General features: G+C 53.7%; 5 protein-coding genes across 5 annotated transcripts; 2 read left to right on the top strand and 3 right to left on the bottom strand.

Moving 5' to 3' along the window:
• Window positions 1–334: 334 nt before the first annotated feature.
• On the top strand, window positions 335–1411 carry BO83DRAFT_319036 (HMG-box domain-containing protein; the record flags this gene model as incomplete). Its single annotated transcript, XM_025527760.1, has 3 exons — window positions 335–889; window positions 945–1247; window positions 1307–1411. 3 exons carry the CDS (start codon window positions 335–337, stop codon window positions 1409–1411), a joined length of 963 nt encoding a protein of 320 aa, XP_025385429.1.
• Window positions 1412–3313: 1902 nt separating this feature from the next.
• Window positions 3314–4387, bottom strand: BO83DRAFT_419197 (uncharacterized protein; the record flags this gene model as incomplete). Its single annotated transcript, XM_025534870.1, has 5 exons — window positions 3314–3469; window positions 3514–3560; window positions 3619–3809; window positions 3857–3963; window positions 4268–4387. 5 exons carry the CDS (start codon window positions 4385–4387, stop codon window positions 3314–3316), a joined length of 621 nt encoding a protein of 206 aa, XP_025385430.1.
• Window positions 4388–4511: 124 nt separating this feature from the next.
• Window positions 4512–11772, top strand: BO83DRAFT_98045 (uncharacterized protein). Its single transcript, XM_025537762.1, has 5 exons — window positions 4512–5037; window positions 5123–5962; window positions 6017–10133; window positions 10184–10305; window positions 10368–11772. Exons 1-5 carry the CDS (start codon window positions 4807–4809, stop codon window positions 11661–11663), a joined length of 6606 nt encoding a protein of 2201 aa, XP_025385431.1. The 5' UTR covers window positions 4512–4806; the 3' UTR covers window positions 11664–11772.
• A 73-nt stretch (window positions 11773–11845) lies between these two features.
• BO83DRAFT_365949 (putative mitochondrial carrier protein) lies at window positions 11846–13057 on the bottom strand (the record flags this gene model as incomplete). The annotated part of the gene is made up of 3 exons (XM_025529691.1): window positions 11846–12680; window positions 12769–12958; window positions 13028–13057. The coding sequence occupies 3 exons, from the start codon at window positions 13055–13057 to the stop codon at window positions 11881–11883; spliced, it is 1020 nt and encodes a 339-aa protein (XP_025385432.1). The 3' UTR covers window positions 11846–11880.
• A 113-nt stretch (window positions 13058–13170) lies between these two features.
• Window positions 13171–14827, bottom strand: BO83DRAFT_439484 (putative eukaryotic translation initiation factor 3 subunit EifCh). The gene is made up of 4 exons (XM_025536181.1): window positions 14779–14827; window positions 14679–14718; window positions 14127–14596; window positions 13171–14059 (listed from the first exon to the last, which is right to left on the bottom strand). Exons 1-4 carry the CDS (start codon window positions 14784–14786, stop codon window positions 13480–13482), a joined length of 1098 nt encoding a protein of 365 aa, XP_025385433.1. The 5' UTR covers window positions 14787–14827; the 3' UTR covers window positions 13171–13479.
• Between the last annotated feature and the right edge of the window lie 94 nt (window positions 14828–14921).

The raw sequence follows: 14921 nt of genomic DNA on the forward strand, positions 1-14921 counted from the left end.
GCGAGAACAGCTCAAGGTGTGGTCGAAGTGATGGTGTCCGACGGTCTGTTCTCTCCCAAACTAGAGAGGCTTTCGCGCCTCAGGCGGCGAGTGAGCCCACTTATCTATCACGTGACTGATACCGATATCAGTAATACTCACGTGAGAGCTTCATTGCCCGATTCGGCATCTCCCAAACGACTGAGCTACGCGACCCCAACCTCCCTGGTTTCGTCACTGACAGGCATCCTGCACAAGGGCGAATCCTTCGACAGATCGTTGTTTGGTCATTTAGCAACCTACTCTCTACATATTACCCCGGATTTCCGATACGCGACTACCATTGTTCAGGGCCATGCCTTTGAACCTAGCTCGGTGCGGAGGGGGTATTCTCCAACACCTCCAGCTTAGCGAGGCCTTCTCTCGTCCCGTTCGCCAGGCCATCTCTCAGAGCCATGTTAGACGCATGTCCCTCGCCGCTCTGAGTCGCTTCTCGACCCCCAATGTCAGATATGCACCTCTTTCCGCTGCCCTCTCCGGAAACCTGACCAGCGGCTATGCGACTGCGGCTTCCCCGAAGGAGCGCACCAGCACCAAATCGACTTCCACCAAGACGACCAAGTCTACGAAGTCCACCAAGACTACCAAGAAGCCCCGGGCAAAGAAGGTGCTCACCGATGAGCAAAAAGCCGCCAAGAAGGAAGCTAAGGAGAAGAGTGACTTGAGACAGCTTGTGAAGCAGCTGAAGGCCGCCTCTCTTACGCCGCCCAAGAGGCTCACCAACCACTTCACTCTGACTATGCTGAGCAAGCTTGAGGAGGTCAAGAAGGAAGGAAAGGGATTGAAGGGCAAGGAGGCATTCAAGGAGGCCGCCGACCGTGCCAAGAACATCAGTGAAGCCGAGCGCGAGGTTCGTTGGTTAAAAAAGACGTGAGAAGCTCCGTGATACTGACGTCTGTTTACAGCAATTTGTCGCTACTGCTGCTACCAACAAGGAAGCTTACGAGAAGGAATACAAGGAGTGGCTCGACTCGCACAGTCCCTTGGAGATCAAGCAAGCCAACGACGCCCGGCGAAGACTCGCCCAGATCCAGAACAAGAAGTTCTTCCCTCTTCATGACCCTCGCCTGGTCAAGCGCTCCAAGATCGCGTATCTGTTCTACGCCGAGGAACGCCATCAGGCTGGTGACCTCAAGCACATGCCCATCCCCGAGCGTGGTGTGCGGATTGCGGAGGAATGGCGAGGCATGACCGCTGCAGAGAAACAGGTATGCCCGATGCGCCTCTCCCGAGTTGTTGTCAGAAGGAATGCTAATGCAGCGAATAGAAATACGTGCGACTTCAAGAAGTCGATGCCGACCGGTACGCCCGGGAATACAAGGTCGTCTATGGCGAGGATCCCCCCTATGTGGGAAAGAACGCGACTAAATGAGCATCCTGAATGAGCATTGTGGCATGACTGTCAGGTAATGAGGTGGGACCATTGTTTCAATACCAGGAAGGTCAATTGTGTTTCAAGATTCTGCGGGCGGGTCCTAGTGATAATGGTGTGTCGTTTGCCCACTCGATCTTAGCTGCTTGCCTTCCATGTTTTCGTGCACCTGTATTCACCATTTGTAACATCGTCTTGAGGGAATTGTACCCTATGAAAGGAAACATCCTTCCCTGTTGATCAAGTGCTCGTAGGAACAATGGGAAGTCTGGCTGGGCTCACAAAAGCCGCACAGTCGCGATACAGTGACGTATCCGAACCACGTGCCTACGCGGAAGTCATAGCCATCTATCCACAGCAACGATCAACCGTCTCCCACCCATAAGAGCTGAGACATTTCTCATCCTCTGGATGTGTCGTTTTGGACGGGTATCTGCTTGGTCAAACTGCATATAGCTCGAGCGCAGCCTGGGATCTTCGAATTCTAGACCAACGCCATGTCCCTCAAGACGATGACCGGTGAAGGGTCTACTGAGTCAATTAAGAGGTCGTCGTAAGAAGAACAACTTACTGCATGCTGGTTATTCAACGACATACGATAGACAGATAGATAGATGCACGCACATCTCCGAATGTTGGGCATAAAAGATCGTATTCATGTGGTGGGTACGCATGCCCTGGGATGATGCAGCGGTCCGACGGACATATGAGTCATTGTCAACAAGCCGTACCTGACTTGCCCTCCAGGGCCCCGTAGTATTACCCTGCTCTGTGATTCTCCCTCAACTGCATTGTATGCGGGCTGGCCCGTTCTTGCCGGGGGTGTTTCATTTTTAGAAGGGCGATCTAGCGCGTCAAGCTAGAAATGTCCCATTTTGGATACATGCAGAGACCGCAGACAGGGGAGTCTACTCTGATGAATTAGTATCAACATATGCTATGCATTCCACTCAACCCCCCAAGCAGTAACAGCCTGTAGATAGCAGCAACTAAGTGGCTGTAGAATCGGCGTGCATCACTGCATATGCTTTTTCCGCGGCGGGGCACGGGAAACAGCCAGGGTCTAGAAAATGCATGCGATGCAGCAATTGCGGACGTTCGGAGATTCCCAACAGGATAAAGTATGGACAACTGTACAGCACACTCGGACGATAATGGGGGAGGAAACATATTCAGGCGGAGCTGATGGATGTACATAGTGGTGTATCAGGACTAGTCTGACCGGATTAACTGCGACGGTGTCAAAGAGCCCCGACGAAGGGGAGCTGCGAATGGCCAGTGGTTGGGTCCCCATTGCGCAGAACGTGATCTCATAGGCTGGTGGAGGGGTCTTTGCCTTCGATGCGGTGAAGAAAGAGGCCACCGCATCCGCCCAAGAATGGGGTGGTCGTTTCCTTTTTTTTTTCTGACATCCGAGTTTCTCGCCGAATTTAAAACGAGAGGGGAGGAGAGGGCATTTTGGCTGCCTAAGAATGAGACTGGACGGGGTTTTTTTCTGGATTTCCGCATGATGATGAATGCAAGTTCGGACCAATGTTGGGAAATTATGCTGGTGTTGTTGCATAGATCTGAAGGCACGTGCGGTGGTGGATCGAAGAGATTGCGAGGCTCAGATGGAGGATCAATGAATTAATTCTCTCCGTACAGTACTGACAGTAGGCAGGGACAGACAGCATCTGATATGTCCGACGTGCGTGATATTCGAATGAGTGTTGATTCTTTTCTTGTTCTTCCCTTTTGCAGTGATGCCCTATGCGACTTTCATTGACCAGCCATTGATTTGTTTACTTTAGCTGCGGTAGTTACTAGTCTCGTCTGAGTTAGTAGATGTCCGCAAGTCGAACCAAGGAACCGGTGATCTTTTAGCTCCTCTTTTTTTCCCTAGCAGACTTTCCATTTCCATCAAAGCAGTAATAATAATGTTCTCCGACTACCCCACTTGATGCCGGGAAGAGAATGACAACGAATACCTGGACTGTTTAAGCCCTTTTTGGTAATGCTCTGAATACCCTTTGTCGGGCTCTCCTTCCCCCCTTTTGATGATGACGGGGCTCCTTTCTGCATGATGGGGAGAGAGGTCATTCCCGATGATGGTTACATACATATATAGAGAGACCAATGTACCCGTCCAGAGGCATATGCGCAACCACTGCAAGTCAGTCAGAGTGTATGTACTTCACAGTACATACCACCACTAAAGTACATACCTTCATAGTCCGACTCGTCGATCGCGCCAACGCTTTCCCACCGCGAAGGAGGGGGGCATTCGTTATCGATAGGAGCATCTGCCCACCGCCCCCGTCCTTGCGCGCAACCCAACCGGGTGTGTGACTGGCTTGTGCCTGCGTGACTCTGACTCCCTTTCATCTTCCCATTGCTCGCCGGCTTTAGAGCCGTTCTTCTCAAGTCTCACTCACAGTGTACATAACACCACAGTTAACTTACGACTGGATACTTCTCAGTTCCCCGTTGGTCGCTGCATTAAATGCGCCAATAAAACTTTCATCCACATCCACATCCACATCCACATCCACATCCACAGACTCTCTCACCTACCGCGGCGTGCGACTATACCGGCATCTTCCCAGCGATCCCGCTGCCCCGTTGGCCCATTACCACTTCCCCAGCCACCGGGTTACGCTACTGGGCCTCGGAGAATCAAATCACACGCTTTTTACTCCGTATACGCCGATCAATCAAATCAAAGAGCTGCTTGTAAACTTGAGCAGAATTGAAGAAAAAAAAAAAGGTTTGCAGTCTCACTCATGTTTTTTCTTTCCCTCGAACTTTTTTATTTACTTTTGGTGGCACTCCCGCAGCCCGTCTTCAACTACTACTTGCATCTTCCATACTCACCTTCGAGCGACCGCTGATTTTCCCGACGTATACTAGTTCGCATTCCTCACTGTCTATCGCATACCAGACCATCCAATCCCATTCTCGCCTGGGAGGATCTTCCACAGAATCGCGCTTCATTCCTTTTTCCACGTCTGCCACCGCCCTAGGGTCATGAATTCCATGGCCTCTCCTCGTATCCCTGCCTCTCCCTGCTGAACTTCTTTCGTCAATCTAGATCTCCTCACTTCCTCTGACATTCCTTCTGAGGTCGATCGACTCCTGTCTCGCCCAATCTCCAGTCCTTATCGCAAGTTTCGGTCTGCCTGGCGTCTGACGTGACGTTTCGCGTGGTGTAACTACCATCAGTCCCGGGTCCTTCCCACTTTTGAGTCTCCGTCGTCTTTGCATTAATTTCTCCTGCGCTGTCGCCTACTTGTACGTCGATTCCGTCGCTCGAACGCCAACTGCCTCAATTGGGGCCGATAGTCCTTTGATATCCATGCGCCTGGCATAGAGCAGTCGCTGGTCGTCAGACGAGTGTCGGTCGTTTTTCCAGGATGGAAATTATGCGGACAATCCCTCGTGATGAATTTGTATCTCCGCTGAGGGTACACTTCCCTTCCACGCTGGGACCTGCCGAACGTCAGAAGGAAACATGCGACTTGTCATATGGCTGGCTGCAGATAAATGGTTTAAGTTCTAAGTGTCTCGGGTCCCGAAGATACACCACCCGGAGTGGTGGTGAGCATTACGGCAAAGTCCTCCAAGTGGTGGAACATCAAAACAAGGTAAGTTACCTGTGAACTCAATGGCAAACAAACTACTAGCCATGAGACTGCTGTTCCCGTTGCTAATGCCTAGACCTGTAAGCAGGATACAATATTACGGCGAAAACTAGGTTACGAATCATCGCTGGCTCTGGAAGCTGACATCCATGCCTTCGAGCCCGAAGGCTATGATGCACCGCCGCCTACATATGACGATGTGATCAAAGATCTACCTCCACATTACGCCACGCTTGCTCCCTTAGCCCAGCGGAAGTGTCTTATCCAGGACTCTGCGCCCGTGCCCCCACAGACTACAGATGAGTCAAAGTCTAAGGGTGCATCGCGACCATTCGATTTTTGGTCTGCAACGGGCATTCGGGAAAGAGCAGGAAAGAAGAAAAAGAAGAAGGCGGCCGCGCAACCCCAGCGACAGAGCACCCCGCCGGCCGAGGAAGGTGGAGGCGACAAGGAAGATGAGGGCGGCGAAGATGAGCAGAACGGTGATACCAGTGGAAATGGAGGCGGCGATTCTGGAGGTGGTGGTAATGGAGATGATAATGGCCAAGATGGGAACGGCGACGGTAATAATGGAGAGGATGACGACTGGGATGCCTGGAATACGACAAGCACGAAGAAGAGCAAGAAGAAGAAGAAACAGGAGGAAGAGGAAAAATTGAAGGAAGAAGAAGAGCAACGAAAACGGGAAGAAGAGCAACGAAAACGGGAAGAAGAGGAACAGCAGGCCAGGGAAGAACAGGAGAGATTGGCCAAAGAGGAGGAAGAACGGCTGGCCAAGGAAGAGGAGGAGAAGCGGGCTGCAGAAGAAGCCGCCGCCGCTGCCGCCGCTCCCCCCGACCTTAGCTGGGCAGATGACACTAATGCCAACGGTGACGATAGCTGGGGTTTTGCCACAACAACCAGCAAGAAAAAGAAGAAGAAAGGCAAGGTATGTTCTGCATCGTCGCTGCGATACAGATGATAAATCCTAACTTATCAACAGGGCGCCGACCCTAGCCCGCCCGAACCGGCGTCCAACGGGTTCCAAGACATAAGCTTGAACGACAGTGCGCCGCAACTAGACTTGGGTCTGCCTCCAGCAGCGCCAGGGACGGGCTTCAGCTTTGGGAGCTGGGGTCAAGATTGGGGATCTGGTGATAAATGGGGTCTTAACACCCTGAACGGCATGAAAGACGACAAGCCAAAAGATAATAGTAACCCCTGGTCCTTCTCCGGCACCAACGGCATGTCCAACGCCTCCGTTGGGTTCAGCTTTGGTGCGGACCTTGGAAGTACTCCAGCTGCCAACGGACCCCCTCCTGCCTCGGAAGAGAAGAAGGAGCCAGAATTTGCTGATGATGACTGGAGCTGGGGGGCAACTACCAAGAAAGACAAGAAAAAGAAGAAGGCTGACGAGCCTCTTCTTGAAGAGCCCCCCGCCCCTGAACCTCCTGCCGCAGCCGATCCGCCGCCTGAAGATGACTGGAGCTCTCCTTGGGGCCCTGTAACGAAAAAGAAAGACAAGAAGGGTAAGAAGGGTACCATCCTCGACGAGCCAGTCGTTGAGGAGCCAGCGCCTGCCGAGATAAAGGATGATGATTGGTCATCGGGCTGGGATATCCCAAAGAAGGATAAGAAGAAAAAGGGCATGGTCTTTGAGCTAGAGCCGGAGCCAGAACCACAAACCGATCCCGTGGAGCCAGAGCCTGAACCTGAGCCCGAGCCCGAGAAGCCAGACTTGGAATTCCTGGAGAACCCTCTTTATAATAACTGGCATACACTCTCGTCCAAAGACCGGAAGAAACGTGAGAAATCACTGATCAAAGCCGGACTTCCCATCCCCGGCAAGGATTTCGATCTTCCTGATCCGAATGCTGAGCCCCTCAAGGAACCGGAGCCAGAGGAGCCAGAACCTGAGCCAGCTCCTGAGCCTGAGCCCGAGCCGATAGCTGAACCGGTCATTGAACCAGAGCCTGAGGTTGAACCGGAGCCCGCAAAGCCCGCCTTTGAAATTCCAGATACCCCTCTTTATAATAACTGGCATACACTCTCGTCCAAAGACCGGAAGAAACGTGAAAAATCTCTGATCAAAGCCGGACTTCCCATCCCCGGCAAGGATTTTGATCTTCCTGATCCAAATGCCGAGCCCCCCAAGGAGCCGGAGCCAGAACCTGAGCCAGCTCCTGAGCCTGAGCCCGAGCCCGAACCCGAACCGATAGCTGAACCTGAACCTGAACCTGAACCTGAACCTGAACCTGAACCGGTTATTGAACCAGAGCCCGAGGTTGAACCGGAGCCCGAAAAGCCTGCCTTTCAGATTCCAGATACTCCTCTATATAATAACTGGCATACACTCTCATCTAAAGACCGGAAGAAACGTGAGAAATCACTGGTCAAAGCCGGACTTCCCATCCCCGGCAAGGACTTTGATCTTCCTGATCCGAATGCCGAGCCCCCCAAGGTTCCGGAGCCAGAGCCAGAGCCAGTTCAAGAACCTGATCCAATCCCGGAAGTTGAACCTGAGCCTGAGCCCGAGCCCGAGCCCGAGCCGGTAGCTGAACCTGAACCCGAGCCTGAGCCTGAGCCTGAAGTCAAAGGCCCTGAGATACCTGACAGTCCCCTCTATAACAACTGGCACACACTCTCATCTAAAGATCGGAAGAAACGTGAAAAATCATTGATAAAGAGTGGACTTCCGATTCCTGGTAAAGATTTTGAGCTTCCTGACCCCAATGCTGAGCCCCCCAAAGCGCCGGAGCCAGAGCCAGAGCCAGAGCCACTTCAGGAACCAGAGCCAGCTCCTGAGCCTGAGCCTGAGCCTGAGCCACCAGCTGAACCTGAACCTGAACCAATCCCGGAACCTGAGCCTGAGCCTGAGATCAGAGCTCCTGAGATACCAGACAGTCCTCTCTATAATAACTGGCACAATCTGTCATCCAAGGATAGGAAGAAACGTGAGAAATCATTGATTAAGAGCGGACTTCCTATCCCGGGCAAAGATTTCGACCTTCCTGATCCGAATGCTGAGCCACCTAAAGAGCCTGAGCCTGAGCCTGTGCCTGTGCCTGAGCCTGTTCAAGAAGAGCCGGCACCACCTCCAGCCCCAGAACTGGAGCCTGAACAAGAGCCTGCGCCCGAGCCTGTCCCTGAAGTGGTCCCAGAACAGACTTATGAGGAGGAGAGCTGGGGAATATGGAACGCTCCGAAGGAAAAGAAGAAGAAGAAGAGCAAGATCGCAGCTGAGCCTCCACCGCCCGCACCGACACCGCCCTCTCTGGGGTGGACTGCCGAGCCGGAGGGATACGTACCTACAGACCAAGTCCCCGAACAGCCTCTCTGGGATGACTACGACAGCAAGCCTTCGAAGAGCAATAAGAAGGGTTACAAGGAAGAAGAGACACCTAAGAGTGGCATGGGTTTCTGGGCCACCATAGGTGCTGCAACTATGGGCAAATCCAAGACTACAAAGAAAAAGTCATCAGAGAAGACTAAAGCCATAGAGGCAGCACCAGAGCCCGAGCCTGAACCTGTACCAAGTCATCCTGCAGAGGATGATTTACTCATTGACGTTGACGACTCAAAGATGCTCGAGGCGCCCGAAGCGCCAATCCCGCCAGTTGTCGACGAACCACCCGCGCCAGCCGCGCCGCCAGCGAAGACGCCCGTTGTCACCTCGAAGACCAAGTCATCGGCCCTATTGTCCGTCTCAGAGCGAATCAAAGTTTTGGAGCAAGGAAAGAAGGGGAAATTAAAGGACAAGGTTGCCAAGAAAGAGCCTGCCCCACCCCCAGAAGAACTCCCTACTCCCCCGCAACCCGAGCCTGTCGAGTTCTTTGACCCCGAACCGGTTCAGTTTAAAAAGCCCTCGAGGGATTTGGTTCCAGGCAGTTTCCCAGACGCATTCGACGACGAGGAGGACTTTCACGATATACCCCCGCCACCTGCCCCGGAACCGCCTGCCCCAGAGCCGGAACCTCAGTTTGAGCCAGAACCTGAGCCTCAACAACCTGAGCCCGAGCCCGAGCCCGAGCCGGTGCCTTTGTCAAAGAAATCAAAGAAGAAGGAGAAAAAGAAGGCGAAGGCTATTGTACTTGAGCCTGTGCCTGAGCCCGTACCTGAACCAGTTCCTGAGCCTGTACTTGAACCACCGGCTCCTGAGCCCGTGCCTGAGCCGGTCCCTGAGCCTGTTGCAGAACCAGAGCCGGAACCCGAGCCAGCCCCCGCACCTAGTCCCATCTCAAAAACTGAAAAGAAGAAGAAAAAGAAGAAGGTCGTTGAGCCAGAACCGGTTCCTGAGCCAGTGCAAAAACCAGAGCCTGCTCCTGAACCTGAACCTGTACCTGAGCTTGAGCCTGAGCCCGAGTTTGTTCCTGATCCTGCTCCAGAGCCTCCGATCGAGCAAGCACGGGATATAGAGCCGGTGATCGACGAAGCACCTGCTCCCAAGCCTGAAAAGCTGAAGAAAAGGAGCAAAAAGGTATCCAGTCGAGAAAAAGCACCCCCGGTCGTGGAACCAGCCCCTGCCGATGCCGATATTGGCGAAGCAGCGGCAGAAGTTGATGTAGGCGCGGGCGGCCCTCCTACGCCTCCACCAGAGCCTGCCGAGCCTGACCCAGAGAAGCCTTCCAGGAAGGAGCGTGTTCGTGTTGAGCGCACTCCTGGTTCAGCATCTTGGGGATTCTGGGCTGCCACGCCCCAAAAGCAGCCCAGCACTAGGGAACATCGGCGTAGACGGGAACGTGAACGAGAACGAGAACAGTCACCCCCGCCTATGGTCAGGTCGAGATCGACCAGACAACCAAGATCTAGGGATCTTGAGAACGAGGGAGAGAAGTCGACCTCTGACAAGGACAAGCGCAATAGCCGAGGTATGACTCTTGCTGATTTTGTCCTGGGCACGCCACCGCCGCCTAGTAGGACAAAATCCAGTCGAAGACACGGAACACACGCGTCCAGGAATACCTCAAGACGTCCATCCGTGGGTATGGAAGACGCCGGGTTCCCCAGTCCTCCACCGGACGATAGCCGGGATATGCCGGATAAAGCCGCCAGGATGATGGGCGTGAACGGCCCCTCCCGGAGAGAAAGAGAGAGACGGCATGAATCTCGTAGAAGATCTCGTATGCACTCTCTTATGTAACTGCCTGTAGCGCTGCTAACAGTTTTCTAGGCGCTCCTGACCCGTATGCGGTTGAAGACGAGGACATCGTCATGGTAGACCGGGACGACATTGATGCCCCGAAGGAGGGCTCAAGGGGATCGAGGCACTCCGATAGACGTTCAAGGAGAAAGGTGAGCAAGATTTCAGTGATGTCACCCGGAGAGTTCTGTCGCAATGCTAACTTCGTGCGTAGTCTCGGTCCAGACAAGAAGAGCATTATGAAGATGCTGAAGTGTTTTCGGGCCCAGAAGGTATTGCTTTCGTGGAAGCACCAAGAGAGCAACGCGTGGGACGATCAAGTACTGCTCCCAAGAAACCAGAGTCCACTGGTCTCATGGGCTTCATCGGCTCTTTGCGGAAGAATGCTCGTCCGGACCCTCCAGAGCGCCGAAAGTCCAGGTCTCAGCGTGATGATGATGCTAGGTACATGACAGAGCCAGAGCGAGAGGAACGGCGTGCAAGGCGCGAAGCTCGCAGGAGACGTGCCGAAAGAGAGGCTGAGCTTGACGGCTTTGTTACTGAAGGCGGTCCAGTGGGTGGGTTTCCGGAAACCGACATGGACGAAGTTGAAGCTAGACGGGCAGCCCGTCGAGCAAAGCGATCCTCCCGGCAGGCGCCGTCGGACCAACTCCGTGAGAGCGAGTGGCGCGAAGCCGAAGAAAGACGTGCTCGACGGAAGGAAAGAGAGAGAGCTCGTGAACGAGAGATGCAGGAGAGAATGCTCCGTGAAGAGGAAGAGAGGGAAGCAAGACGCCAGGAAGAGCGAAGGCTTCGTAGAGCAGCTCGTGAAGAGCGCCGTGCTCGAGAAGAAGCAGAGGCCCGCGAGGCAGAAGAGCAGGCCGAAGCCGAAGCCAGAGCAGCAGAACGGCGCGAACGCAGACGGCGGAGGGAGGCAGAGATGCAAGAAGCCGCCGCGTATGAGCCCCGGTCCAAACGTCGATCCTCTCGTCAACCTGTCGATGACAGAGCAGCCCGAGAATTCTATCTCGGCGGCTACGATGGCGAGAGGGCTTACCGTCCGGAACGGTCTACAGAAGAGGGGGCGAGGCCCAAACGTCGCAAGTCCAGGGCTCCAGAACCGGAGCGTGCACCACCGATGATGTCCGGAGGACGCAAGGATAAAACTTCGTCCTGGGTGCATTCGCAAGCGAGCGACCCGCCTGAACCACCACCGGTCGTGGCCACCGTATTGGACATGCCACCTGGCCCAGGTGAGCAGGCCCAGGCGAACTCGGTCTCCTCGGACGAGGAGGCACGACGTGAGCTGCGGCGTCGGGCCCGACGACGAGCCAGATATCCTGGCATGACGGATCAGGAAATCGACGAGTTGCGGGCGCGAAAGCGCGAGGCTAGACGGTCTGAGCGTAGTTCAGGCAGCGCAGATTATGAACGGGCCCGGGGCATGAGGTCGTACGACGATCGTTATGCACCGCTAGTCAATGGGCCCAGGATGCCGAATTGGTTCAAGAGACTGACCAATTTGGGTTGAGCTGGTGGTTTGGAGCATTGATCTGAGGATGTTTCTTTTCTTTACGAATGGAATGATGAATGACATGAAGCGATATTTGCCATTGAAGGGATATACAATTTGGCTATGATGTACGATTAGCTTACTGAGAATGGACTCTGCTTGATGATGATATACCAGAGTGAATGAACCTGTTGATTTATACCCTCTTCACATTGTAGCTGTACATCTCACCTACTCAAGACGATGCCATCTCCTTCTCCCTCCGTCTATTCTCCAAAAACCCTCTCCCACCTTCATACACACAAAGATACACTCCAAACGACACAGCCGTCCACACAGACCGTATCGCCCCTCCCTTGAACAATCCCCTGACCCCTTCCTCTCTATACACCTTCTTTCCCACTTCCCACGCCCCATCCCCACCACCACCAATATTCCTGCTAGTAGCACTCCCAGCCCCCAGCATCATCCTCGTCTTAACCACATCCACCGGCGTCGTCACAACAGACGAAACCGTCCCAGCAATAGCCGCCGAAACCCCCGTAATAAGAGCCCTCTGCACATTCCCAAACTGTCCCAACGCATCCCCTCCCACTTTCCCATCTCCATCCGTCCGACACCGAAGCAAATACCCCGCCCCCCACCCCCTAAGATACTCAAAAATAGGAAAATTCAGCCCAGTAAAGGGCAGATTCCGTCCTAGCAGCGCGGTATATCCACTCCAGAGGGATAATGGCCTGTGGCGGAACTTGCGCAGCGTGAGGAGGGTTATATTTGTTTTTGATGGTGGTGATCCCTTGATGTCATTGGGAGTTGAATGTGGGTTGGTATTGGTATTGGTATTGGTGTATACCTGCGCATTCTGCTTAATTACCTCCGCCGGGGTAAGAATAAAGCAAGACACGGATTCAGCCACGCAGGAGGAGAAGGAGTGGATTATTGGTGTTGGGAGGAGGAGGAGGATGGGGGATTGTGTGTGGGTGTTGGTGGTGAGGGTGTGTTTTAGGCTTTCGTAGGTGGTGAAGAATGCTCCTGCTATTCTCACCATCATACAATATTAGTTCCATTATTATCAAATTTGTATAATGTGGATGATTTGGGGGAGATGGGGGTGCAGGCATACAGGCAGGTAAAGTAGCGAGAATGACGCTTCCTACACCTTGGTAGAGACCCCTGAAGAGGAGTTTACGGTTGATTGCCCCTGTCGTAGCATCTTTGTATATTCGGTTGTAGGTTGGGGATTGGATGCGCGTTTTGAGCGTGTCGATGGGGTAGACGAGGAAGTCGACGATTAGGACGGCGAAGGCGCCGGACTGGTTGTTTTCTCCTCTTTAGTATTGGATAGATAGGTGGGTTGCTGTTGGGTGTTTGGGTGGACTAACCAGCCAGATATCGGTGTTGGTATTGTACATCATGCATATCATCTATTTTGAAACTGGAATTGAGTCTATGTTCATTGAAAATACTAGGTAAAGGCATGATCTTATCTAGTATCTAGTAATCTAAATATCTCGTTATCGATGAGGTCATCACCACGTGCCAGTAACTGGCCTTGCCCTAAGGCGGAATTAGGGCTGGATCAGCTTACTCTTTAATCATAATCAATACAATAAGAGGTAAAGAGCAGCAGCAGTAGCAGCAGTCAAGTAAGGAGGTATGGTATCAAGTCATGCCCGTTCTAATTCTCATGGAAGAAGCAAACAGGAGTCATATTAACAGCCCGTCAGATACAGAAGTTTTCCCTCCCTACGCCGTAAGGTCATGCAATTCCAAGAACTAATCATCATCGCCCGCCTTTCCTATTTTCCTTTCCTTTCCGTTCCTCCGCATCCATCTATTTGGCCGTCTCACCCGGAAGCAGGTTGCCCTTGACGGCGAACATCTTACCCGTCGTCGCGGACACGAAGCTGTCGACCTGGCGAGCGTACTGCTCCACCTGGCGGCTGTTGAGCATGCTGTCCAGGCGGCTGGGCTCCTGGGGCAGCTTGAACAGCCGCTGCCACTCGTCCTCGGGGAGAAGGGGCTGCTTGAGAGCCGCGCGGCTGGCGTTCTCGGTCTTGCGCTTGTTCTGCCACGCGGTGATCTTGGCCTGCTCACGGGCGAGCGACCGCTGGTAGTACTGGAAGTTGTTGGTCTCGGTGTGGTGCACCTCGATGCTGTCAAGCAGGAGGTCGCAGTTCTTCTCCAGGAACGGGTCGATGCTGAGAGAGAGGTTGTCGAAGTTGGGCGCCAGCACGGACGACTTGGCGTACTGAGACGACTCCAGGGCGGCCAGGGACGGGGGGAGATCGGAGGGGGTCGCCTGGACGGGGGTCTGGAGCTGGTGGATGAAGGAGGTGATCAGGTGAGAGTTGTGGATTTCAACGGGGAGCTCGACCAGGATGTCCTGGTACCTGAGGTTGGACTTTTGCAGCCTGCCAGAAAAAAAAAAACTAATTAGCATACGTCTATCATCCCTCCGAATCAAGGGTATGAACGTACTCCTCAGAAGTGAACTTGTTCTCCTTGAAAGCCGCCATGAACTTAGGGGACAGGCGGAAAGCGCGCAGGCTCAGGCTTCCCTGTGCGCTGCGGCTGACATCGTGCACCAGAGCGACCGTGCGCTCGTTCATATCCTTCTGGTAAAAGAACTGGTTCTCGATCACGTTCATGTTGACGAAGTTGCCCATGTTGGCGCTGGTGTACCAACCGACGTTGTTGGCGTCAACGTTGACCTCGCGCATCATGCGGATCATCTCAGCCTCGTAGGCAGCGTTGGCCTTCGCGCGGGGGGCAGCAGCAGCCGGGTTGGGAGCGGCGTTGTCAAAGTGCGATTCGGCGGGCACCTCAACGACGGGGAAAGGGAAGCAGTTGGTGATCTCCAGGGTACCGTCGACATCCATACCAACGATCGAACCGGTCGCAGTCGTCGGGAAGGCTTGAGAGCCGTGCTTGATGATCTTCATCACGACCTGTATGCCACGCTGTAAGCATTGCTGCCGGCCGTGAAAAAGGCGGGTGGGGGAATGGGGGAGTTTTTCATGGTGTGCATACCAAGGCCTCGACCTTGACGGCCGTGAGAGGGACTTCTTTCCTATTGCAAGCATTAGTATACAGATGCCCAGATCAGAACGAAAAGACCAAGAACACTTACTCCGCCATGTTGAATATGTGCCTGGGAATTGCGTATACAGACGGCGACAATGAGATGGCAGTCGGCGGCGAGGTTTGTGTGGATGGAATTCAGCATTTCCCACCGCCTAGCCCCCAATGCGGCTAGCGTGCCAAGCCCCATAC

The sequence above is a fragment of the Aspergillus eucalypticola genome, assembly GCF_003184535.1.
Source record: "Aspergillus eucalypticola CBS 122712 chromosome Unknown BO83scaffold_22, whole genome shotgun sequence".
Classification (NCBI taxonomy): Eukaryota; Fungi; Ascomycota; class Eurotiomycetes; order Eurotiales; family Aspergillaceae; genus Aspergillus; species Aspergillus eucalypticola.

Excerpts from the sequence above, each read along its gene's own strand:
- BO83DRAFT_98045 (XM_025537762.1), top strand. The coding sequence starts at position 4,807 with ATGGAAATTATGCGGACAATCCCTCGTGATGAATTTGTATCTCCGCTG. Across the intron at positions 5,963-6,016 it reads AAAAGAAGAAGAAAGGCAAG|GGCGCCGACCCTAGCCCGCC; the intron begins GTATGTTCTGCA and ends ACTTATCAACAG. Across the intron at positions 10,306-10,367 it reads ATAGACGTTCAAGGAGAAAG|TCTCGGTCCAGACAAGAAGA; the intron begins GTGAGCAAGATT and ends CTTCGTGCGTAG.
- BO83DRAFT_439484 (XM_025536181.1), bottom strand. Across the intron at positions 14,597-14,678 it reads CCGTCAAGGTCGAGGCCTTG|GTCGTGATGAAGATCATCAA; the intron begins GTATGCACACCA and ends CGTGGCATACAG. Across the intron at positions 14,060-14,126 it reads AACAAGTTCACTTCTGAGGA|GCTGCAAAAGTCCAACCTCA; the intron begins GTACGTTCATAC and ends TTTTTCTGGCAG.